General features: G+C 35.6%; 1 protein-coding gene across 7 annotated transcripts in view; it reads right to left on the reverse strand.

Annotated features, from left to right (window-relative positions):
* The window catches only part of VPS13B (vacuolar protein sorting 13 homolog B), a 464,422-nt gene that overhangs the window by 246,295 nt on the left and 190,577 nt on the right, over nt 1-27,550 (reverse strand). For 6 of the 7 annotated variants that reach the window (XM_085301417.1, XM_085301642.1, XM_085301811.1 and 3 more), the window contains 2 exons: nt 14,287-14,396; nt 2,508-2,655 (listed from right to left, as the gene is read on the reverse strand). In XM_085301417.1, coding sequence (XP_085157543.1) covers nt 2,508-2,655; nt 14,287-14,396 — 258 coding nt within the window. The remainder of the gene's footprint in view (nt 1-2,507; nt 2,656-14,286; nt 14,397-27,550) is intronic. The other variant, XM_085301489.1, reaches the window with a different exon arrangement.

Genomic DNA, 27,550 nt, shown 5'->3' on the forward strand with positions numbered 1-27,550 from the left:
CAGGTGCAATTCAGAATTCAAATCTGATAATCAGAATTCAAGATCGGAAAATCTAAGTCAGTTATAAAAAGTCAATCTTAGCATCAATTTTGTAATACAAGTCTTAAGAAAGATTAAACAACAGCATCCGAAAATTTACTGATGAAAAATTGACAGTAATTCTTTATCACTGTTTCTTTGCTTTTAGCTTTCACAGCAAAATGTTCCTTTGCCTCACCTCCTTTTTCTGTGCATTGACTTTAATCACATCATTTTTTCTTGTGCTCAAATACTCTTTTCTCCTGAAATCTCAATCAATAGCTTTGCACTTGACTCTACATAAATTCCTCTTTCCCCTTTGTAAAATAAAGGAGGTAAGCATGAGGGAATACAATGAGAATATTCACAGAGTTCATCATCTAGAATTCATAAAAAGTTGCTGCCCTAATCATAAATTGTTGTATCATTTTGTTAGGTTCGGGACAAACACATTGATTCTTGCGCTCAAAAAATTAAAATACAACTAGCTATGTAATTAATGAGTGGGATGAAAAAATGCAAGACACATATACCTTTATGTATTTCTATTAAAATGTAAAGGTTTATTAAATGCTTAAAATGTAAAAGCTATATACTCATTATTTTTACTTTGACATTTTGTCTCTTGTACATGCATATAAGAAAAATGATAACACTCTTAACAGGCTGATTTCTTAAGGGCATTGCAGTAGAAACAGTATTCAAGAAAGACTTAAAGGAAAAGATAATGGTGACTTCTTTTACAATCGCTACTTCTGGTCAATGATCAACATTATGTATTTACAAAGGTGTTTCCTAAAAAAATTCATTTTTATTGTATTAAGTGTAAATGCATTCATTCATATAATTGTTCCACTCTACATAAATTTTAAACAAGAGGTATTTAATTAATCAAATGGCATTCACGGACCATACCTCAAAAGTTCACATTAATCAATCTCAGATATGTTGTGACATTATTTTAACCAACTTTGGCTTCATAATCAGTTAAAAGAAAGAACTTTAACATTAATATAATGACTGACTATACCTCTGTATATTATTAGGAAATACACTCAGGTAATTCCAAAAAGCAAAGAACTCCCCTTTTCCCCTGAGTCAACAGAGAAGTTTGGTAATTGAAATTTTCAAAGCTCCTCTACGATTAGGCTTTACTCAGGGAAAAAANAAAAAAGAGAGAGAGAGAGAGAGAAAAAAGAAAAAAAATCTTTATGATTTAGTTTTTTAAAAAACTAAACAAAAAGTAGATTTGCTGCCTCTTCTGCTTCCCTTGTATTTGTCTCTGCACAAAAAACCATTTACAAAACACACTTTTAACCCTATTTTTTACAGTAAAACATTAAAAAACACAGAAGTTTCTCTAGTGAGTTATACCTTTGTGCTTTGTTGACAGGGATGGGTATACTTAACCACAGAAGGAAATAAATGTTTGCAAGTAAAGTATATTGTTTATGATGTTGGCAGAACAGAACTAGAGATACTAAGTATAATTAATAACAGAAGAATATACTTAATATATTCATTTTGTAACATTTCCAGATAAAACAAAGGATATTCATAAATGAAATAGGTTAATTTCAAAAATTTTTTTCTCTTATTTTTTGGCATATGACAATATCAGACCCCACATAGTATTCAGCAAACTGATTTTCTGTTCATATCTCTTTCTGTCTCAAAATACCAATTAAACTCTACCACTAGTGGATAAGATTCTAATCTCAATTTCAGCAGACAACATCTTGAAGTACTTCATGACTATCTGGAAATAAACATCAATGCAAAGGAAAAGAAAATTTGTTCAGTGTATTTCAGAAGGATTACTAAAAGTCTCAGCTGGATAGTCACGTTTGCTGGATGATGTCCTACTACACTACTTGCAGACAGTACTATATGATTAAATAGCCTAGAAAATCCCAGAATACCGTATCATCTCGATTAGTAATAACAAAATTTAACTTTAGCACTCATAAATGGCCAGAGAATATTCTTAAATTTAAGAATTGCTTAAACTCCAGAAACAGAAATGTAAACAAATAAATTTTCTATGAGAAACTGATTTTGAAAACTGTGAATGTTTATGCACAAATCTTAGCTCTGAATGACTTGCATCCATGCCAGACTTTAAGCAATGTGAATAATCTGACTGAGATGAAGGGGATTACTCACAGTGCCTAAAGTCAGAAAAAATTCTGGACTAAAATATTAAACATCAAGACAAATTGCTGATATACTATTGAAAACCCATCTCCTTTGTCTGGTATCAAATAGTATCAAAAATAAAGCTGAGATGAAAACTAAAAATGTGTCTTAAAAATAGAGGTCTGATGATTTTTAATTAAAGAAATTGTATTTTTCCAAGAAAATATTTGCTTAAATCTGAAAGTTGTTCCATAGTATTTGCAGAACTGATACTGTTCAACTGTACATGCATGTTACTGAGAGAGGCTAAAGAGGCAGAATGGCTAGATTCAATTAAAAAGTGACCATACCTGTTACTGTTTTTGTTTTGACAGGACTGCTGGCATACTCAGAGGCTTGATTCGACTGCTGCCTTGCCAAAGGTGCACTTCCAACTGATGCTTCATCTTCTTTTTTTCGAGTTACTGACATGCCAAGAGGAACAGCTCCTACAGACTGCTAATAAAAAGAAGTGCCTTGTGAAAAACTCAAAACCCCCCAAAAATACATATGAAAGAATTATTACATCACCAGAAACTTATCTTAAATTGTTTCTTTTGAAATTTCTAGAAGACAACTTGAAACTGTGATTAAAGCACATACATTATGAAAACAAATTTTCACTTCTTCACAAAACAGCTGAAACACTATATTCAGCCTTAAACTTACAATTCTTTATTTTAGCTTCTGATAGACTGAAGCAAATGTTCTAAAACTACAGAAAACTGAAATGGAATTTATCAACTTAAAATATCATGCTTGTTTGCCAAGCAAAATGTGTATGAATAAATCTGGATGATCATTAAAGCAAAATCATAGTCTAGATGTTCAATGAAAAATGAAAATTTTAGCCAGATATGGAGATTCCAAGGTTTTGCAAAGAAATGTATTCATCTCAATTAGTTCAACTTCAAAAAAAAAGGTGCTATTCACAGAGTTATATTTATGTCTCCTTTTTGAAAGAAAATAGAAGTGTGTAGCTAGATTCTGACCATTTCTAAGTTTGTATTGTATTTTTCTCCTAAGCTTCTCAATAAAAATCACTGAAATTATTCAAAACATGATACTGTTTAACAAAAGTGAAGGCATTAAAAACTAGCCTGAAGGATTGCATCCATATTTTAAAGGCTAGAAAACACAGGAAAGTATTAATCCATGTTTAGCAAAAACAAGCAGCTGTGTAAGTCCACATATAAACACAATCTATTGGTTTTGTTGCTACTTTTTTACTAACACAAGTTAGAAAGGACAAAATCTTAAAAAAAAATAATTTGCCGCAGAGCCAACTGTTGATTTTTTGTTCTAGCATTAGCTGAGGGTAAACTGTAGATGTATCCCAGTTGACAACAGGCGACAGTATTTCCAGTGTTGATTTTGCACAGGGTTATCATTTAAAGATGACAGAAGTTTTTCTGAAAATCACCCATTAAGATGACATGCATCTAAATAAATTCTTGTGTAATTAAATTTTGTTGGTATTGGAGTGAAAATGTAATCCATATAGCTGGGTAATGAGAAACCTCACACGTTGCATTAGGAATCTCTGTGGGAAACAAATTCGTGTGAGGCGGGCAATGTGCTTGTTAATTTTCTCCAATGGAAAACAGATCACTGAATCAAGCAGTGTGCAACATGTGCGCACATACAAAACCCCAAAACAAACAAAAAAAATCATTTAATTCACGAAGAATGACTTCCAAACGCCTTTACCATTTTCCACTATAAAAATAAATTAAAATAAGAAAGACAATCATCTATTTAATCCTATTCCAGTGAAATCAATCCACTTATATATACACTACTATATGTATAGTTAATGGGAAAATATATATGCCAGTACCAAACAGAACTCTAATCCCTCCTCTTTGAACATACGGTCATCAGCTTTGTCTCTGTACGTCCCAAAAAGAGATTCTGGAAGACAGTAACATGCCCTTTGGTGTCCTCTAGCAATCATAATAGATAAATTCCATCAGCTTTGAAAAGACAAGTTTTATGCTATTAAAATGCTTCTCATATGTATATAGAAACTAAAGTTTTGTAAACGTGTCAGACATATTACGCCACTTATTTCCAAAATCTAGCAGTTTATCAGATACAACTTTTCATATGGCAAAGTCACCTGTAGCTTTCCCACTATAGCAACTGGTGACCTATTGGCAATTTTAGATGTGACACTGCAAGAACGTTGGCTTGCCAAACTGATCAGAGGCAATACAGTACAGTAAAAAAAAAAAAAAAAAAAGGATGGAAAATATTGTCTGAAGAAACAATATCTACTTCTGTACCACCGAAGAAATGGATCATCCTCTTATAACAATAAGTTACACCATTAGTCATATAGGGAAGAACATCAAGGCTATCACAGCCAGGCAAAGCTGGAAAAAATTATGACCAAATATTGAGTGCTTGAGTGCTGATCTGGACAATGAAACAGCTGTTTCATCTTTGCTCACTGAAATCAAGCCTGATGTTGCTGTTGATGACGCCCAGTACAATCTTGTCAGGTTTTTGGCAAAAGATCTCTGGTTAAAAGAATGCAGAAGATGAAAGATTAACGTTGAAATGGATGGAAAAGGATCATCAAGATTTGGGTTTTAGCCACAAACTGATGAGGAAACTGTGGGCTTGGGAAACAGCAGATGACAAGAGCAACACAGCTGTATGAGAAGATGAATCTGATGGGAAAAGAGACATCGCAGTCAAGCGTTATCATAAGCATTTATCACAACAATCAAAAAAACTAGAGATAAACAATATCCACTAACGCTTAAAATATCTTCTTGGGCTGAAGGCCTGATGGTCATTAATTGGTAGTATTATAAAGATGATAAACAAGGAACGCTTACTGGAACACCTATGGAATACAGTAACTCTTGTAAGAGGTCTTTTTATATTGAAGAATATTGTAAAGAAAGGGAAGTTTCTCACAACAGTCATAATATGGCTTTTTTTGGAAAATATTAACCAACTTATATGGGAACAATCAACAATATATAAATTACTATCAGTTCTGCCATTAATAATTAAAGTACCACTTTTTTAAGTGATAAAAATATGAACAACCATCGCCCAGAGTGAGTGATGCCTAGTAGTCACCTCACCGATAACACATAAAAGGCTGAAGAAAATTGCAAGATAGGAAATCAAACTTTTTTTTAATCAAAGGGAAAAAAAAATGAGAGGTACTAGTTTGTGAAGTGTTGAATTCAATTCAGAAGCCTCAGCCCACACATGGGTTGTCATCTTTGAAATTAAACCAAAACCAGCCATCTCATACAACTGTGGCATGCACACAGGCAGATTTCTACGTGTGCATTAGCCTCAACTGCAACCAGCAAGTAGGAAGTAGAATTACTGAAGGCATTGGAAAGGGAACAGATGGCAGCCCTGTTCAAGGCATGACGTTTTGTTAACACGCGAGATCACTGTCACGCAACCACTTTATGTGCTACCGAGAAGAGTATTTAGCTACGCTGCAAGATGCTCCAAGCTCTTCCCAAATGAGCTGTAATAGGAAGGAAAGTATGTCTTGTCCCCCTTGAACCAAGTTCTAATATGAATGGAATCACAATTACTGTTTGGTTACAGAATTACATTTTATTGTTTTGGTTTCTGAGATCAGTAATATAAGCACACACCTAAGTTGCTTCAGAGAGCTCAAACACAACTATCAGGCATGCCTAACCTCTTTCACGAAAGGACCTTTCTTGATACTGGAAAATGAATTTCCTCACTCAACTGAAATCCCGCGACTACTTTGGGAAGCAATTTCAGTTTAACTCATAAAAATGTCCTGTTGGTATAAGAGACAAGATATTGATTAGTTATAGTCTTTCCAAACTTATTTGATGAATATACATTAGTCAACCCTCCCACATTTTCATCAACTGCTGAAAGCCTTCTGTCAATAGTTCCAAGGGGCCTCCAAAAGTAGAATGCATTAGGTTTAAGTCCTCTCATGCAGGTCTAACTCCTTAAATAAGCAGTAATATCATTTCTACACCCTTCAGATTTTTAACTGAGTTCCTTTCGGCAGGAGGTGACAGATCTTCACAGGGACAAGCATAGTGCTTTTAGTCTGCAAGCAGTATCCGAAACCAACATGTGTTACAATCTGAGAAATCTTTGCACACCAAGATGATAATTATGTCCACCTCAGCAACAAATTTGTTTTATCAAGACCATACTGGCAATTTACCAAGGCAGACAACTGGAAAAGGCAGAAAAATTGGATCTAAAGGAAGGTAGAAAAACTGGACCTAGAGAGGCTCTACCCCCAGCAATCAACCTTGCTACAGCACAGAAGAATCTGACGTTTGGTAAAGCAGCTCACTCTTGTGTTTGTCATTCGTTCATTATCAGCACTGCTTGGCTCTAAAAGCCTCAAACATTTGCAATATGCAAAGATTCAGCCCACAGGCTAAACAAGAGGAATTACTTCTTCTGCATAAGGCTACTGACCAAGTCACGGTGATAAAACAGTCTAGTCTCAGGCAAACATTGCAGAGACACTTCTGGTGCAGACCTCTGAATGATGAATTACCCCAAAAATAGGATCGAGGGTTGATAATAACTGCCGCTCACAGCAAACTTTACATAAAAAAGCAGCAAGATGATTTTATAACACAGTTATAAATATTCCTATGGTAATGGCAGAAAAAAAGAGGAGATTTCAAAAGAAAATTTGAAAGATATAACTGGATGAAATTGAATTGTTTATCCTATGACCAATTCTCTAATCTACCCACCCTGCTGATGAAGAACTCTTGTTTTTGAATTGGGAAGACAACTTTCCATAGTACAGATTCTGATGAAAAAAAGAGAAATTTGGATTCGGGAATCACCTAGATTGTATTACATTCTGGTGCTTTAAAACCCAGTGAATATGGAAGAGTAAAATGTCTCTTCCATAGTCGTTCCTGGTTACAACTAAGGATGTTTCCCCTGTGCAACATTTTTGGGGTTTATTCCATTATTGAAATGTTCATCAAATTAGACAATAACACATGTGCATACAGAACAGCCATAGAAAAAATGACAGAAATATGCATCCATTCACTTTACCATACATACACAAACATAACGTGCACAAACACATTTTTGTCAGTATTAGTTTTCTTTTATGAAACAAATTAAAGGTAAAATAATTAATATAAGCAAAATATTGACAATTAGTGGAGGCTTTAGACTAATGTGCATTTGAGAAAAACAAGATTACATGCATTCATTTCTATTTTCACTTGAAGAAGTACCATATACTTGACTCTCTCCTATCAAAGCATACCTAATGGGTTTTCTTGCCAAAGAAATCAACCTCTTTAAATATTTATCTATGCGATGCTAAATGAGGGTTTTAATAAGACAGTAAGTATTTGACATAAACACTATCGGTTTACAAAAACACAGAAAACCTCATCTGACTTTTTTTTTCAAAAAATGTTCAAAATATTATATTACTGGAAACAAAATCCTAAATGTAGGTTTGTTTTGCTTTTTGATGAAAAGGCAGTGTTAATATGCAGTGCACAGTTCATGTAGAGGAAATCACTCTCTTTATATAGTTTAAACCTCCTTGTATCTTTCCTAAATTGTTTTTCATATGAACTTTCACTTACAGTCCTTAACATGAAGGAGCACGTCTATTCAGCAAGGCTTTCAACCAAACGAAAGGCAAAGGTTTTATGTAAGTCTATATTACATATATGCTGACTTAAAACCTGTTAAAAAGTGGGGAGGAAGCAACCGGTACACACATTACACTAGCACATCTCCTTCTGCTACATGTATAGCTTAGCTTTACAAAACAATCCATACGTATCAAGTATAAAAAATCAGCACCAAATTTTGGCTGATACATATAAGAATATTTAAAAGAAAAATCAACTCTGAAATCTCTTTGCCAGTGTAAATTCTGTTGAAAATCTAGCATAGATTCATCAAATAGGATACAGATGATGTCCTTTGAATTTGCTTCTCCTACTTCGTGGAGAAGTAATTTGGTTCTCCTACTAGTTACTAAAAAAGTGGTGGTAACAAAAGCATACTTCAGAAAAGTATAACAAATGCAGGGAATGAAAAATGTGATTATTTTTAATACCCAAATAATGTAAAATATGTGAATTTTATGTGGAACAGATGGCTGGACTACAATGTATTGTGGTACATGCTAATTTTCCTTCTGAGCAGTCGCAAGGACTGTATACAAAGTACAATAATTATGCTTTTGTCCTATTTCTTGTTGATGCGTTACTTCTTAAAATGAAGAGTCACTATGAGGTGTATTTTCAAAGCCAAGAGTGGGCTTTTCTGATTAAACGTGGTGGAAGTCATGCAGTCAAAAGGTCATGAAATGTTTTCAAATTTTACCCAAATGTGTCAAATATAACCTCAAGAAACAATGACATCCTTAGACCTTAGTCTTTCCATTTCACAGGAGCTGTGAAGTACTAGAGTGCACCAGCCATCAATACCTAAAATTCACCATTGAGTGACTTTCTCCAGGATGTTTTTTGCCCATTCTTTAGGTTTTGAATGAAAGGAGAACATAACTGAGAACTTTTTTTTTTTTTTTTTTTAAGCTGAGAACCAACCCATTAGCCGTTAGCACTATTACACAGTGGACTACTACTGAGATCCCACATCAGAGTCACTCTTAATATGTGCATGAAAGTAGCAAGGTCTGGTTCGTTGTTTCTTTTTTAAACTAACAACTTGCATATCTTAAGAGTCACGATGTTGTGAAGGTGTGAATTAAACCATGTTTCTAAGATATCTCATGGTGACAGGTCAAAATTGGAGGATTTTGAAAATCAATTTTGAACTGTAGAAGTGACAGCATTATTATTTATATAGTTTATTCCTTGCTCTGCTCCAAGATTTAAGTTATTTTAGCTCTTATTGTGGAGTAAATGAAAATAACTTAATAAAATCAGTTCCAGCAGTTGCTGTCAGTGTCACCCATCGCATGTCTCGGGTCATTCTCCAGGCAGAGCGGCCTGCAAAGCTTTCTGCTGTCCATTACAGCACACTGTGTATGCTGTACAGCCCTCCAAACTGGAAAGGTCATCTGCCAATTGTGCAGAATATGTAAGAATTTTAACTCCTCAGAACTAATTTCCTTTGTCTTTTTCTAGGCATAGCAGCATGTAATACTTGTTGCACTGAATATCTGGAAAGATCATCAGCTGATGATGAGCTGAAAATACTATTACGATGACAAATGTCTTTTCCTTGCATCATCCTGTCCCTGTTACCAATCAATTCTTCCCTTTTATGATACTAAAGGACTGCATTTTCTCTGCATTTGTACATTATTCAGTGCTGTTAAGATATGAAATTAATATTTAAAGGCTTTGAAAAACACATATGAATACTATGCAATATTACTAAACTTAACTTCCTGCGTTCACTGGAGCTTAGAAACTAAAAGGAGCAGGAGGGAGACAGAGAGGAGCCCTCTAAAATATTTTGGTGCCTGTGGGAATATGCACTGGTTTCAAGCCAGTAAACCCATGAGCTTCTGTTCCAATCGGTAACTTACTGCTGTCATTATCTGTACACAACATTTATTATTGACCAAGATCTTGAACAACTTCCTGTATTAAGTAAATGTATCTTACTGACTTCACACACGAGAAAACTAAGAGCCTGCTTCAAGTTCTGTTCCAAGAGAGATTTTAGGTATGTATATACGTATTAAATATATATATATATATATATATACACACATACATATAAACTTAAGCAGCATCCACTGTGCCATACTACCTTTTAAAGAAACATGCCGCGCATTCCACCTTACCGTGTACAGATAGACAGTAGACTTTCCTAATAGAAACTTTCAGTAGATACACTTTTGTTTATTAATATTACTATGATAATTTATGAAAAATTAAAAAGATCAAAAGCTTGAAACAGCACATTAAAATAAGTCCACCAAAAGCATGCACTAGTTTTGTGTTGGTACTTGCTTATATATAAATCTGCTGTTTCATTTTTGCCAAAATACATTTTATAAGAAGCACTACTCTTCAATAGTAAAAATCCAATAATGCCCATTAGTGTGGGATTACGCTGCCCATGTTCAGCATCATTAGTTAGAGTAGGATGATGGACAAGTCCATCCATTTTCCACAAAGCAAAGAGACCCAAAAATGGTATTATATAGCAGCCATGGGAGAAACTCAGAAGCAGTAGGCCGATTTATTCCAACACTGACAGTCTCGCAGATTTTTCGACGGGAGGGTTGTCATTGTTCCCATTCTTCAGAAAGAACAATGGAAAACTTAGAGATGTATGTTGAAATTTAGCATGGATATAGAAAAACATCCTATATTTACATCCACATTTACCCCAGAGCACTGCCCACATAGTCACAACAGCAACCAGATAGATTATTTTTAAAAAACGTAACAGCAGCCACATTTTGGCATGCATAGTCACTTTATAACAAAAAGGTAATACGCTGCAATGCCATTCATCAAAAGCATCTGGCTCCAAACAGTCCACTGTATTTCAAATATTATGCAGAAGTCTTTAAAAGAGACTGATCCTATTTCCAAATTTGCTTTCATTTTTCCATGTTAGTTTTAAGTAAATGTGAGCAAGAATTAAGGATGCAACTTGCGCATCTTAGAGAAACATAACTTACAAGGGTTGCACATTAATTAAATGCGTTTCCAAATTCTAACCTTTTCTTTGATAAAAATTAAATCCAACTCCCTTCTCCTGCAAACAGTTATATAATATAATATCATTCCTAAAGATATAAAATTCCATCTCAGAACTAATTAGAAATTTGCCTCCTCACAAGACTAGAAGGAGCAAAAAACTGAACTGTTATGACTCAGGATTTAAAAATCTCTTACTTCTAGCTTAAATACATTAATGATCTGTTTATATTCACCGATTATTGTGCCAAACTTGTCATTTCATTTAAATAGTTTCTCTCTCCTTTTGATGTTTACATTTAATTAGACTTTAAAAATTCGCTTGTATTACTAATCATGTTTTTCAGATGCCATCAAAGAACCTACCAAGACATGCGACCTACTGTATTAGCTACTACATAAACAAGGTTGAAGAGTTTATAAACTAACTGCACCAAGTGGCCACGCCAGGACAGGGAGGGGAGAAAGTGCACGGGAGGAAGATCTACCCAAACCGAGTAATGGCCTCAACTATCGTTCCAGTTCTACAATTATTACCTTGGAGGAAGCAAGGTGCCAAAAGGGGTAGGTTTAGCAAGAAACTATTTATAATAATAGAGAAGAGGTAGTCCCCATTGGGCTGACTTCATCCCTTATAGAACAGCCTCTCTCATTGCTTTTTTTTTCTTTTCTGTTCCACTTGAATAAAATCCCAGTGAGGCCACAGTGAGGTCACATTTCTTTGCGACTTTGCTGCATAAATTTTTAAGAAGATGCAGTATGGTATTATGGAAAAATCATCTAGCTTATGAAAATTTATGTGCTTTGTAAAAATGTATTTACTGCTTTGAGAGAGAAGGCAAACACAAAACTGCAATTAATCCTCTTTCTTAGTACTTGTTTACTTCTATGCTATCCCATTTCTGCTTACTTCTGCTTACTGCTGGCTTTTCATGTTTCCAGACAAAACTATGCCAACATAGCTACATTACATAAAAGTGAGTGTTTCCGTAAAGATATACAGTAAATGCCGTAATACTGCCAATTAACATTATATATAAAAACATTCCAGAGTAATAGTCAAAAGGCAAACAAATCTGAGTAAGTTCAGGTATGAAAAGGCAGATGAGGACATACAGACAACTACGTATAGACAACTTCAGCTCTGCTCTGCTCTGTAGTGACCCTATATGCAATCAGAAGCTTATGTAATTGTAGTGGTAGTCCCACATAAATTAGTAACTCAATTTACTCAACTTTAATTTACTGCTCTCATAACATTTACTTGATAGAATGGATACATGGAACCAAACATACCCAGAGATTTTCTGACTACACATGTAAAAGCTGCAATTTTGATATTCAAAAGGAGATAGAACAACCTATATTAAATAGGCCTTAAAATGTAAAAGATCTTAAAATTTAAGATCTTTGAATCATTCAGTTAGGCTTTAAAGCAATTTCTTTTCTTCCTATTGCAATTACAAGACTGACACAGTAGAGGTAGGAAAAAGATTTATCAAATCAGTAACCTGTTTACAATAAAACTTGCTTGAAAGTTGGATTTTTTGTATGTGTTTCATTAAATGTTGAAAATTTATGAAGATCACACAGACCATTTTTTTCTTGTATGCATCAGTCTGTGGTATGAAACTAAATCTTTTTGAATAAATAACATACAAGGACATAATTTTTGCTAGAATCTTTAACTTTTAAGGATTCTTGTACTATTGTATGATATAAAGATATAAAGAAAAGATATAAAGATATACTAAGATATAAAGAAAACTCTATTTTTTAAGGATATTTTAATGCAGGTATAGTTTTCTTTTCAAATAAAGTTGCATCTCCAGTACTACCACAGAAATTGTCATTTTTATTATTTTATGCAATCTATAATTGCAGTTACATTAATGGTAAAAATAGCACAATGTCTATAGTTAAGTTTCTAAATTCACATTTAAAAAACACTTCAAATGACCATGCAACTTTAAATGCTAATAACATTAAAAATGTGAGAGAGTACTTTTATTTAGAAATCAATCTCAAAGACTTATGTGAGGCTGCCTAATGTAGGGAAACAAATTACAATATAACTATTTAATCAAAATTCTATTTAAAGATTTGCCAAATGCCATTTGATCAAAATGGTAGATAAAGGCATTTCCTAATACAGTCACTAAGTACTAAGCTTTTCTAATCACATAGTAAAAAGAATTTTTTAAAAAGGCAATCAAAAGAGAAAATGTTGAGAAACAGCTGATTAAATACACAATAGCTATGAAACAACTTTCACATGAAGAGGATTTGAAATGACCAGGCTCAATAAATTTTAGAAAAGACACAACAGTACTGTAAAAGTAAATAAATAATCTCTTTGTAAAAAAAAAGAGGTATGTCAGGAAGCATCTCCCTGCTCCAATTACAATGCAAGAATGAAGAAAATTTCAATACATTAAAAATCAAAGTAACTAAAATGATAAAATAGCAATTCACACAGCAAACCTCTTAAAATCATATCGGTGCAAATAAGCTTAATGAGACTGAACTGAATGTCTGACAATTAAACGCGTAATAAGGTAGTTCACATGTAAGAACAAAAATGTCTGCTGATCATGTTAATCCTTCCACTTCGTGGGCCCAGCAGAAAACTTCCCTGATGTGCATAATATTCACTAATTATGAGGCCAAAGTCTAACGGTTTTTATACTGGCCACTGCCTCAGATGGAACATCAGGCTATACACACTACTGTCTGATCCATTACGATAAATTTAAGGTTTAGAAAATTCTCTCTCTTTGCCAAACAGCAGTTAAAAGTATGTTTAAAATTCTTTGCAGTGTGGGGCATAAAAATTAAGGTCAAGGATACTTCAGAGAAAACCTTGTGCCACACAGACCCATTGCCTTATTTCCTGCATCTTCTCCAAGCCCTTTGAACACAAATATGTATTTTGACATTATACATATCATTGGTTCCAACATTCACTTGTATCAAGTTATGTACTGCATGGTTCATCTTCTATTAAAAACTCATTTTCAGTAAGAGCAGGAATTTCATAACTAATTATACAATGTTTTTGTTAGGGAGCCCTAAATGGACTAAAACCTGGTTTACTATTCAGACTCACGAAGCTTACGGAAATACAGGACTAGGTAGTTAAAACTAGTTGCAACATACTGTTCCCAAACAGTGACTGTCAGAAAACATTCTGTACGCTCTTTTAGCTAAGAATTGTGGAACAAAAACTTTCAATATGCAAAATTTGGCATTTTAAACAAAGTAAAATAAAAATCAGGCTCAGACCAACACTAGGTGTTGCAAACCGCAGTCAACAGGGGCGACAGAAAACAAAAGTGTGGAATAGCAGTGCATTAGTGGCATACACCTAAGAGAACGTTTTCCCACTCCCCGCTCCTTCTGCTCCAAGGATACTCACCTGCTGAATGTGTCTGCTAGCTCGTTTCGGAGGCTGGTAGATAAGCCAAGTATACAGGACCGGATCAACATTAATGGCTATTCCTTGTACACTGGACAGAAGTACTGCACCTATACACCATAAAAAGAAAATGTAAATCACCTTAGGCAATATCTCCATATATATTGATTTTTGCTGCAAACACGTCTTTTTCTTTGGTTCAAGAAGATTGGATTTTTTTTGTATTGCACTTAAACATTTATTCACTGATACAAAATTCCTAGCAAGAGTAATAATTTCCATGCGAACTTCAATAACTTCATGAAAGTAAGAAACCTGCCAGCACTGCCGATGTTACTGAAACAAACAAAAAAACGAAAAAAACCAGAATGCACACAATTTTACTTGTTACATTTTTTTTTGCCAAGAAAAATGGTTGTTTTCACAAAACTTGTGCGTGTAACGAAATACACACAACACCTTTCCCTAGATTTTCAGCCAGTTATAACATTAGGCAAGACCTGAATCAGATCACCCTTGACACAGAGGAAAAAAATGTATTATTGAGCCCCTATCCCTCTTTAGGCTAGGGCTCTGCCCAAGGCTGCTCAGGACAAGCTGTCTTCCAGGTGAATGTGATCATGGCCCTTTAGCAGACTAGTTGAATAAAATGGGGTAAATTCTTGAATTCTGCTAACCCTGGTAGTGTCAACATTTTATGGAAGTTCCATAATATACCTTACTTCTTTAAATCTCTAATTTTTTAGTCCTGGGATTGCAAGATGCCGCTATTATTTTAAAATTTCTTAAAAGTAAACTTAGCTTCCAAATGCTTATGGAGAAAAACCTATATAGAAAACATCGTTGTTAGCTTCCTGTTAGCTTTTTAAGAACTATAACAAGCCAATAGGAAAAAAAAATGTTCTTACAATCTAGGAATCTTCACATACTTAAAGCCAAGCACACTAAAATCTCATTGATGAGAGACTATTTCCTTTATATTTGCATTAAAAATCTGACCACATGTGAATATTGAGACTTTTGATAGTATGGACAAAATACCTACTCTTAGGTACTTCAGTATTTTCATTACAGTACGAACTTAATCACAGAGCTGTATACTTGAAAAGCAAAAGGATGAATGCAATATAAAGACACGAATTATATTGCAAAAGTGATGGAAGTAGTAACAGGCAGTTGTCTTTTCATGTAAGACTTGTAATTTTACAATGAAATAAATTCARAAGAAGAAATTCTGTTTACTGGAAGGTCCCACACAAAGTTCTAGAGAATTACAGTAATTTTATAATTCAGAGAAGCAAGAGTTAGTTTCCAAAGCAATATATATTGTATTTACTCTGTAGTATGCCAATATAAATAGGCAACAATCTGAATTTAATAATGAATTTAAATAAATTCATAGACAGCACTTGTCACACAATTCAACACTTTCCAAAAATCAGCAGACATGCCTAAAACATAAAATGCACCACAAAAAATGTCAAAGATAAAAAAAGAAGAACACCTATGAATTTATTGTGTGTACATATATATAAAGAGAGAGAGAAAACGAGCTGCATTTGAAATGGCAGAAGCACCACCGTACAGGGSCCGAGCGAGCAGAGCCTGAGGGCGCGACGGGAGGATGGCAGTCGAGAAGGACACGCAGATAAATCAGCGGCCCGCTCAGGCGTCGAGCTGGAACACACACTGTGAGGAACCCCTGTACAGAGACTAGTCCTTGTGATCTGAAGGTTTTAAATGTCAGCAATAAACCTTAAAAATAAATCTGCAATTTAAGGCAAAGCCGATGTCGAGCGTAAAGCAAAAGGGTAACGCGCCACAGCGTCAAACGGGGCTGAACATGCCTTGCGGCAGATCGGCCGGAGACCAGAAAATGGAAGCAGAAGGTAACAAGCAGAAGATTGATAAAGCATATGTTACGATCATCAGCTTTTATAAAATACTTGGCTGCCACATCAGGGAACTCTGCATCTTTAAGAGATACTGCCTGTTGTCAGCAATGCTTAATGAAAGGTTTAATGTATATATGATATGACAAGTGGGAGTCCGGGAGACCTCCCAAAGAGTGAGGAATAAAGTCAGCCTACAGGCACAATCTSTTGATCCTACATTTACAACAGATTCTTGAAAAGAACAGGAAAACAGTGTTACTGCAGCACATGCAGCTAGCTGTTACTCAATCTAGTTTCTTGCTTACTGCAAAAAAATAGCTAAAATTAAGGTGCTCAAAATACTTAAGTCATGCTGAAACCGAACTATTTTTTAACCTCACTGCGGTCACTWCCAGGATGCCATAAAAGTGTCAAGTAAGTGGAAGAGAGCTCAAAATYTTTCCAGTTGTCTCGTGGCATTGATAAGCTGAGCCTGCAAAAACACCGCGCCAGCAGCGCAAGTCGCCAGGTCAGTACTCACGCTCCTCGCCTGCCGACCTGGCTGCCAGGGAATTCCGGCCTCCCACCAAGCAAGTCTTGCCACACGCAAYTGCACAAACAGATTTGCTACCCAGGCACTATATTCACAGAAGAATATAATTACCTACACAAAGTTTTCTGTGCAACTTCCGTCTTCAAAATAAATAAGCAAATAATCGCAAGAGGATATTCTCGGTTTTGTGCCCCTCTCCTTGAAAACTTAAGCTTTCATGCCAAAAAACAAGAATCCCCCCGGTTTTCAAGGAAGATCGCACTGGTGTGAGGACCAAGCTGTAAGTTGGCAGCAGATTCTTTCTATGCTTAAGGAGAAAAAAAATTAATTGCCATTTTGTCTTCATCAAGACACCACATCCAGATTTCCTGGATTTCATTAAGACTGTGGTGAACTTCCCTTTCTCCCCTCCCTCTTTTCTTCTCTTAATCAAATTTATATTTCAGGAAAAACCCAGACCCTCGCTCCATGCCACACTAGAGTCATTCCCACATCCCCGGTGCTGCCACAGTTACCTGCTGCATCTTCCTGGCCAGTGACCGAGAAGCAGGGATCGACCCCAAGCCCCGGCAACCTTTTAGCGTCAGAGGATGCCGCGGTCAGCGGCCGCTTGGGCAGGTGGCTCCTCTCCTGCGCCACGGCTCGCCGGGGCCGGGGCCGTCCTGAGGAGCAACATCAGCCGTGGTGAYGGCGCTGGCCCCCTCTGAGAGCCCCAGGGACAACGGCGCTTGCTCCCTCCCGCCCCAGGTCAAGGACACCTGCTCCTGGAGGACACCTCGGGGCGAAAGGGAGTAGAGGTGCGCGGGGCAGAGGAGATCGGTGGTGCCGAGGGAGGCTCGCACGAGCAGGGACCACGAGGGGCTGCTGGAAGAAAGGCGGGCGAAGGACAGAAAGCAGGCGGGCAGGACGGCAGAGGAGGAATGACCGCCGACCAACTGCTGTGAGAAGACAACGGAGGTGCCGATGTTTGGAGAACAGAGCTTAGTTTTGGAGGTGTAAGAACCAGCTCTTCACGACAGAGTAAACTCTGGACTCACGAAACGCCCCCATCGTTTTGGGGAGAACATCAGTTGACAGTGCAATCACGTCTCTAGTTACTGTAATGCCACAGCGTAACGTATGCTGTGATGCACCAGATGGTAACAAGCAGACTTGAGATTTAGGAGCAGAAAACGAAATTTCTCCCTGCAACCCAAAAGGATCATCCTGGCAGAATTCTCTCCCAGCTCTGCTCTGCATGCATCCAAGCACGTTTATACAGCTACCTCCACTAAAAACTTTCAGGATAACATTTTAGATAATCCCCTATAAAAWGAACTGAAAAATCCATAAAACTACAGCTTTGAGCTACAGTTAMAGTTTCTATTGGGGAGGAATCACAAATATGACCTCCAATAAAAATTAATTCTGACAAGTTTTGCTTATTTTTTAGTAACTAAGTAACTAAAGATAACATTACAGTAACTTGCTGTATAAACTGCACCATAGCATTGCCTTCATGACTCCTGGATGTAGCAGACCGTGTGAACGATAAACAGGTGCTAATACAGGTCAAGTTAGCACCATGAATTTAGAATCCAGTAATTTTAAAGGCTAAGAGAAAGAAGAAATAATCTGCTTACTTATTAACATACAGTTTTTAAGGACAGTTCAGGTAAGGCATACTGTAAAAGTGCAGCTCTAACGCACAACTGCAGAACTCTTTTGTAGCAAAGTGTACAGGTAATTAGTTATTTCTGCCAGTCTGACTTACAGCAGATGCACTGTGAATCACTAAATGTGGAAATGTCTAACTCTGTTTAATTTTAGCCTGGGAGACAACTAAGGGAAAAAGTTCTGCTTTTCCCCAGCTGCCAAAACAGCTCCGCTTCTCCACGCTCCAAGCAGCCTTCCCCCATTAGCTGTCCCCAGGCACCACCACCATTCCCATGTCCCGAGGCACTGGAATTTGAAGCTACACGGTATGAAAATTAAATACGCAAGCGTTTTGTCAGCTTTTAATGGCTACAACAAGCCAATGTGATTGTCTTGCAAAATAACTTACGTAAGGGAGAAAGTGTCCAGTATCTCATCTTGAATTGCTGAGCCAGACAAGGAAAGCAGACATATCATTCCACATCACAGCGATCGTGAAAAGTTATTTTCACATTATACCAGCCACAGTAAGTTAATAAATTTTGTCTAACTACTGAAATATAAGTCTATGCGTCTCCCTATTCAAGATTGACTTGAATGATTACAGATGGCCTTTTTATGTAAACATTATCACAAATTTTATCTCAGAGAAAGACCTCCAAGTCTATTGTACTTTCATGTAGTTTCACATTCCTAGTGTGTTTTAAAACCTCAAATCAATTAGGATAGCTGCTTAGACCAATATTAAAATATTTCATTAAAGTAGAAGTAGTGGGCTAACATTCTTCCATCAACTAAAGCATTTTGGACTGTAATATTAAACACAATTTCTTCATAGAACAGTTATACTTTGCTCAATCATATACACAYCATAATATTTTAATATAAATTCTTTTCTTAAATAATAGCATTTGATCTTRGGAAATATTTAATGAGAATGTATTTAATACTGCTATCATGGCCTTGTAACTCTCCTACTGAGGTTTATAGTTGAAAAACACAAAGCACTTAAAGGTGGTCGGCATCATTGTTTTTATTTTAAAAATAGAGAAAGTGAGGCACAGAGGCGAAATGATTAAATCACCCAGCAAGCCAGCAGGAGACCTGGGGATAGAATTCAGATGTTAAGGCAGCAGTAGTGTAGCTAGTAGCAAAAGTAAAGGTAAGGTTTTGACCTATGTTAAAAATGAGAATAAATCACATTGGCCTGATTTCAACTGCATGTTCTGATAAGCCATTTTAAGGATTAAAGAAAACAAACACATATATTTACATATCTACTCAAATACTCACAGATTTTGAAAGAGWCGGAATAAATGCAACGTAATGAGGCAAAACACAAAACCATTCAAAACATAAAACCATTCAACACGCTGGTTAACACAAAGGGCTCTAAGTCATGGATCTCTAAAGTACAGGGAGCCACATCTCTGTAAATCAATCTGAAGCGAAGAATATCAAGTSAAGGTGCGGGAACAACCCTCAGTCACATCATACACGCTCTGTCCTTTGTTGTTAAGAAAGGAACAGAGTCCACTTAGTATTTTGTCTTCCTTACTAAGGAAAAATATTTGGACATGCTGAGATGCTAGCATCATGGCACATGAAAGACAGCTTGCTCTCAGACCACCAATAGCTCTGCCTCTGTATTCAGTAATACCACAGATGAATGTATATGACAAAGATTACTTAGAGCTCATTAACTTGAACATATCTGACAGGGTTTTCAAAATGTTAGTAAAATTTTAGCTTGTTTATCTTTATGGAAAAAGAACTTAAATACCTGTTTTAAAGTTGATTCTGTTCTGTTTAATTGCCTGCATACAATCAGCACAACTTGCAGTTACTCAATACCTKATTTGTAAAACACAGTAGTTCCAGTTCCTTGATTTCTGAGGAACTACTGAAAACAAATTCTCAAGTAAATCAAAAATAAAATGTTTATATGGATAATTTTTGCTAAACAAAAATTTTCATAATTCCTATATTTAATGGATTGAAACTAGAAACAACAGGATTATGACAGAAAATCCCTTCTTTCATTTGATCTCAGGAGTCTTGTACTACTTCTGGATTATATTCTACTCTACACCAAAAAATATTTGATCGAATTTAGTTAAAAAAATAGTATGTGTTACTGATCAAACTTAAGTTGGGCACAGTGATTTAGTAGTGTTCAACATTGCTTTTGCAAAGCAACGTTATATCACAGAAACCTGGAGTTCTCCAAAGGATTTAGCAAGCATATGGACAAAGCAGATTTAGCTGCTGTAGCCTACTYAAATTTTGTAGAGCTATTCAATAAGGTGTTTCATCAAAGGCTTTAAAGAAACCATGCTACCTATAAGGGATAAGAAGGCAAGTTAAATGGATAAATAATTTAAAATTGAATAACTTATTTAAGAGAGAAAAAACAGTGGTGGGAAGACGGGGTTAATTTTCACTRTGGATGCTGGTGGAGCCTTGCAGGGACTTGCACTGCTCAAGACATTCAAGAAAACCAACACAGTGACCAAACCAACCAATGATAATAGACTACTTAGAGTAACAAATACCTGGGCTGACTGAAGAACTGCTGAAGTATCTGACCTGAGTGCCTAAATGACAAAAATGGCTAATGAAATTCAATATAGATGAGCATACTTTTTCTATTTGTATCATTATCATATCAACTTGATATAAGATGATGACTCAGCTGCCTGTTGGGACTCAGAAAACAGGACTTCTGGCATTAAAATAACTCTAGAAAAGTGTTAGCTGATTATTCAGTASTAATTAGGGAAGGAATAGACAACAAAAGAGAGAACATCATCTATATCACTGTAAAGATCCACTGTGGGCCCAGATACTGAGAGCAATGCATATAGCTCTGGTCAGTCAAAAGGGACACAATACTTCATTTTTAAGAATTCAAACTTGGAAACTTCTGTTTCACAATACCATTCATTCAATATTTATGCTCCCTAAGTCACACTATACTCCATGCCAAAAGCATTATACATTCTCCAAATCCCAGAGCAGAGAACACAGAAATAAAAACGCATACACACATGTATCTTGAACTTCACTTACTGGTTAAGTAATTTTCTTTTCCGTTTTTTCTTTTTTTAAATGATTGCCTATTTACTATAGGTAACTCTAAAGCAGGAACCAAATCACCTGAACGTGGACCTCTGAGCCATGGGCAAACTGCAACCACAGAACCTCTTCTCCAAATGCAACAGTATCTGCAAATTTTGGAGATGCCATAATTCCTGCTAAACCTGTATTAATCACACCCGTACACATAGGTATAATTAATACAAGTAGCTGCACTTTACATTCTATTTACACAGACATTCTTTGATGAAGACAATGAAGTCTTCAGAGACAAAATAAATGGATTCTAAACACTGTAGTTACAGCTGCCTTAACAATCCTGCTGGAAACTTAAACTAAAAAACAAAACAAAACAAACACAGTAACCTTCAAATTCTGCAAAATAACCTTCTGCACAGTTGTAGCTTCAGCTGAAGAGACCAAGAACCATGGAGAAGCAAAGACTCAAAAAATGCGTGCCAAAGAAAAAAGACCTTTTTCAAGTGAGGGAAGTAATGTTTTGATGGGATGGCTGCTGAGTAAAATCCCGGAGTTACCTATGGAGGAGTTTTGCCCAGAAAACCCTACATGCAACCAGGTATCTTCAACTATTGTTGCTGAAATGATGGTTACCAGGAAGACTGCTTTTTTGGAAAGGTAAATCCCCAAGCGAGCAATTTTACTGAATTAACTGACAACAGAAGTCCCAAAGCCATCTAAAATAGGCTGGGATTGGAAATCATACAGAATCATTCCTAAACACATCTGTAAAACCAGAGAAATGGCTTGAAGACATTAGAAAATAAGCCCAAAGTTATCCTCCTCTCTAAAGCTTGGATTTCCTCTTCACATCAAAACAAAGAGATCAACATTGGGTAATTCTCACTCAAGAAAAATAGCCAGGAAGGAAAAGTTAGAATTATTAACATCTCATTCAGTTTAGAAAAGCAGGGATCAGAGCTCACAGGAGACAGAAGATCAGTGCTGCGCTCCTTGATTCCAGCCACCTCCCAGCAGAGAAGAGAGGACCTCATACCACCCCCTCTTCTCTTGATACAAAAGATTATGGTATCAGTCAAGATCCAAAAATATTATCCCTAACTAAGCTATTGGAATGCCTCATAAGTTCTCTGAACTTTTTCCTGAAATGAAAAGCAGGAGAGAAACGTTTTATTATCTTCAGAGTTTACAAACCCTGAGATCTATGACGTGCAGGGCAGTTACGGCGTGTCACACCTTACACAAACACACTGAGAGCAGGACAGCATCCTCCCCTGCTTTACGCTCGGACTCCGGGCGTGTTCCCAAATCTTTTCTTCTGTTGTGACACAACTTTAGACGAAGGCTGTGAACTAATGATATAGCTCAAACGAACAATGCCTCAAAATACCTCCTTCTGAGTGATTTCCGATACATTCTTCACTTGTTACCTTTATAACAAGGTAACTAGCAAACAGAGGTGTTGACAAAAGACTGTATTATTTTGAACAAAATTATATTTTTTCAGCCTTTTAAAAATAAAAACAGCAAATGCTCTAAAAACTACTCAGAAGTTTCTTAATACAGTTTAGCTTCTATATTTATAAACAGCTCACTATCATCTGCCAAAGTGCTATTCTGCAATTTCTTACATCACTGTTTCTCTGGGAATTTTAACGGGGCTCTTCCCTTATGGCAGCAGCACATCGAGGGAACTAATTTCATTCCTTCTTCAGTAGGGGAACATTCGCAGCACTGTGACTATGGACACCAACTGGTCTCACACATTAGGTTATAAAACTGAAATCTTTGTACTTACAGATGCTTCATTCACCCTCTCTTGAAAGTAATTTGAGTAATATACAGCTGTGACTTCTGTTTCCTCTTTTTTTAAACATTATAGCTCCTTAGAGCTCAACAGTGAACGCAGAAGATTTCATGTACTTTCTAAGGTGCTCAATAAAAAGAACACACCCACGCACACAGAGCCACAGAGGTTGAGCAATAAGAAAATTACTTCTGGAAAGCAAACAAATTTTACAGTCAAGACCTCAAGTAAGGTTACACTTTTCTGAAGCAGAAATATAAGTAGAAGAAGAATGGAAAACTGTATATATGTTCTAAATAGAAAATCCTAATGAGTTCATAGATCCATTTATATTCTTTTACATTGCTTAAGAAGCCCTCATGCTCTTCACCAGTAATTCAAGAAAGCAAAAAATAACACATTGCCAAACAATGAAGCATCTTCTATGCTTCGATTATTATTCTGAAACTCAGTTAATACAAACAAGTGAAACTACAGGTTAGGTAAACTTGATAATACCACATTAATTTAAAGTTAACTCTAATTTTGAACAAAAAGCCTCAAGTCCGTTATTTAATTTGATTTTAAGCTTTGCAGTACCATTTTGATAGACTTACACTTGTCATACAGAATCAAAAAGTAAGCCATCCTCAAAYGTATACGTAAGAAAGAAAGGAGGGGAACAGAGACGAAGAATTAAAATAACTACAGCATACAATGGAGGAATTCCAAGATTTTCAGCATACTGCTAACTGAAAAATTCCCACATAACATAAATACCAAAGAAAATTAGCCTGTTCTTGTAAATAATGACATTGCCTAATATTCCAATTGCATTTGCATTGAAGAAAATGATTAATTACATTTACCATTGCAGCCAGTTGCTTCAGAAACTTGAAATCAAAGGAACAAAAGCATGTCACTGTGTGCCGTAGTTCACTGACTAGGCCAATTTAAATTGATAAACTTTGCACTCTGGGCAGAAAAGTGCTTTAAATAGATTTGATGCAAATTAGGACTGAACATATGAGCATATGGATCACACTGTGCAATCTGAGTTCCTTGCCTGCAGTTTCCCTTATTTCTTCTCTAACTTTCCTCTGGGATGCTAGTAAATTCATTAAAATAAATAGCTTTCATTTATATAGTCTTCTTGTAAATAAACACAAAACCTATAAATAAACTATTGTTTATATTTATTTATTTATTTATTAAATGTTAGTATTTACGATACTAAAAATGAATGGTAATACAGTTTCTATAGAGAATGGTGATAGCATAATATGAATGTTATGATTAGATTAAAGAAGAATTTTAAGTGAGCATGAGAAAGCAATTTATGTTACAAATGACAGGGGAGGAGAAAAAAAAAGGATACAACACAAAAGCACCAACCAGTAGTACTGAGGGAGACTGTCGATCTTTCTAACTTTATTACCAAGTGCAGTTTTGAAAACTTTTTAAAATTTGAATCAATCATCTAAATTACTGAGATCAATGTTCCTAGATAAATTTAACAATAATTTGGAATTTTTGAAATAACTTTTCTCCATATAGTGGATGTTATCACAATCATGAACAGATGAATAATGAAAACACGACTTCATGGGTCACATAGAGGACATAAAATTGAAGAATTAAATTAAAGCTGATGTTTAAATCTTCATAGGATGGTACAGTATAAATTTCATGAAGTATTATAAAAGTGTTTTACCAAAGTTGCTTTATTCTTTTGCCCCAAATACAAAGATGAGAGTCTGTAATGAAGCAAGTCAAAAAGTACTTGCTAGCCGTTCACATCAGAAATTCATGAATCACACAAATCTACAAACGAAGCCAAAATTTGTGCAATTAATTTCTACCTGTAGTGAACAGGGAGAGATTTTTTTTTTTTTTTTTTTAATGGCTGCTAGTTGTTTCAAAATTACTGTATCACTTAGTTGATTAAAAATTAAGTTAGAAATATTCTCAATATTTGTACATTCGAGAACTYTGAACCTAAAAATAAAGCCATCACTTAAGATTCAAATGAGCTCAGCATGGTATTTCCAAAACCTACAGTTTTACTGAAACACCTCAAAAAGTAATCTCATTTTCTTCCAGACTGAAATACATACTGTTTACAAAGATTTATAATCACTATTTTCTCCTATACGGGGATCTATTCAGGATCTTATCTATGATAGACTTGATATATGTCATAATTAATACAGTATCAATATTTCTTTAATTACAGGAAATATTCTGTATTAGATCAACTATGCTTTATATTAAACACTAATCATATTACTATGCAAACATCATACTACTATGTAAACATATCTGTTTTAAAATCATTTTCTGACCTTTTCTATCACTGCTACAAGAACAATTGAAAGAAATAGTTTTAAAAAAGGTAAAACTTAATTGAGTATTTCCATTTTGTTTAGTACGTTCAAAATATTATTTAGTTCAGTTAGTGTTTTAAATCACTTCCTAATTAAACTGATAGTAGGAAATTTATTTTCTGTTTTAGGCTTGACTGATTGGCTATTATTTATGCTAAAAAAAATAAAAAAAAAGAAAAACGAAGAAAAAAAGGAGAGAGAGAAACAACACAAACCTCTCCAAAAGCAGCATTGGAAAATAACAGGTAAGTTAATTTATAAAACTGCATCCCTTAACTAGTAGTGCAGAAAGTTGTTGTCATACATTTAGGTCACAGTGGGAGTTTTAAAATATATTGCTTCGAAAAAGTGACTTTTAAATGAAAGCAGCTTTCAAATTTCACAGTGTCTTCTGAGAGAAACGTTACAAATAAACAGTATCATGTCAGCTTTCGTATTATTTTGGCAGTAAGCTGAACACTGTAGCTTTACAATTTTAAAAACCGCATTTAAGAATTTTAGCAAAAGAAATGTTAAATAAGCTGTGTAAAACATCTGCATGAGCATTATAAGAACACTGAGTTTATTTACAAAGCAAATACTCCTGCAGATGGTTTACAATACATCATGATGCCTGCAAAATACTGATTTCCTGAGCAGACCTTTTGCGAAGTGCTCCAGAAGAGCAGTATGTGCTCTTGCATCGTATTTTGCAGATCAACAAAAACCGTACCTGCTACAAGCTACTTCCACCAAGTTTTGCTGCATGTGTTAATATACACTTCAGGCTATTAAAATTACTTTTTATTTTAAAAGAAACTTCCCATCACCTAAGAAAATCACCAGAGAAAGTTTTAAGCAATCCAAAGTCAAAAGGAATGTTTAATCACAACCATGCTTTGGATTCTCCGTGGAATTTTARATTTTCTGCCTGTAAACACACCGCGTGCAGAATTACGGCACCCACGATTTCAGCGCCGTGCGAAGGGCACAGACCGCTCACCCACCGGGTGCCCCAAAGCTCCAGCCCCACGCTCGCGCTGCAACGCTCCCGGTCCTAAGACCAAAATGCAAACGTAACAACAGGCATCGCACTGATGCTTTCTGCATCTGCAAGAGGAAAACAGCCAGAGGATTCGACTTGAACTTCATTTTCTTGGTATTAAAGAAAGTAATTCTGAATGAATTGCTAACGAGCTTCTTCCTCCGCTCATTAACCCAATCTGTGTTTGGTGGAGTCGTCCTTTATCACGATTATAACACTAACTGTAGAAACCAGTTTCTGGCATAAACTGCAGATGTTTAGGAAGCCTTCTGACTGTTTATAGCTTTATGTTTTGTAATACTAAATGGATATTTGGCTTTTGGTTTTGATTTTGATTTTTTTTGGTACCGTGAGGACATTTTAGAACTCTTTTTAAAGAGCAACTGAAGTATCAGCATTTCCAAGCACACAGTTGTCATCCAAACAAATTCCATCTTGAATCACAGACCAAGTCATTTTAAAGTGTCATTAAATTGCAAGTTTTAGAGAAAACTGATTGACACAAACTCTTAGCAAAGGCAGCAGTACCACACATGCCATTTTCCAGTTATTTTCCTTAACAGCTCATTAAGTTTATGTGGAATAAGCTGCTTTGTTACTATTGAATAGCTGCTTTCTCCTGTTATGTAAGTTTATATTGACTTCAAAGATTATCAAAAATCTCGTAATTTTTCTGTAGATATTAACCAACGCTCAGTTATCTCCACACAGAGTCACAAGCTAGATGCTAAACACTGTCCATGAAGACCATGACAGGCTAATTCATACTCATCCGTTCTGCTCAGCTGCTTCCAGTCCGAGCACGAGAAGAGTTAACACGACTGCCTCAGGAGTTTGCAAATTCAGCTTCTTATTTTACAGATATACATATAGGACATTCTTTGTCCTTACTTAAAATCCAGAAAATTTCCCAGAAAATTATTACAA

Source organism: Rhea americana, unplaced genomic scaffold, assembly GCF_003343005.1.
Source record: "Rhea americana isolate MKP2758 unplaced genomic scaffold, rheAme1 scaffold_0, whole genome shotgun sequence".
Classification (NCBI taxonomy): Eukaryota; Metazoa; Chordata; class Aves; order Rheiformes; family Rheidae; genus Rhea; species Rhea americana.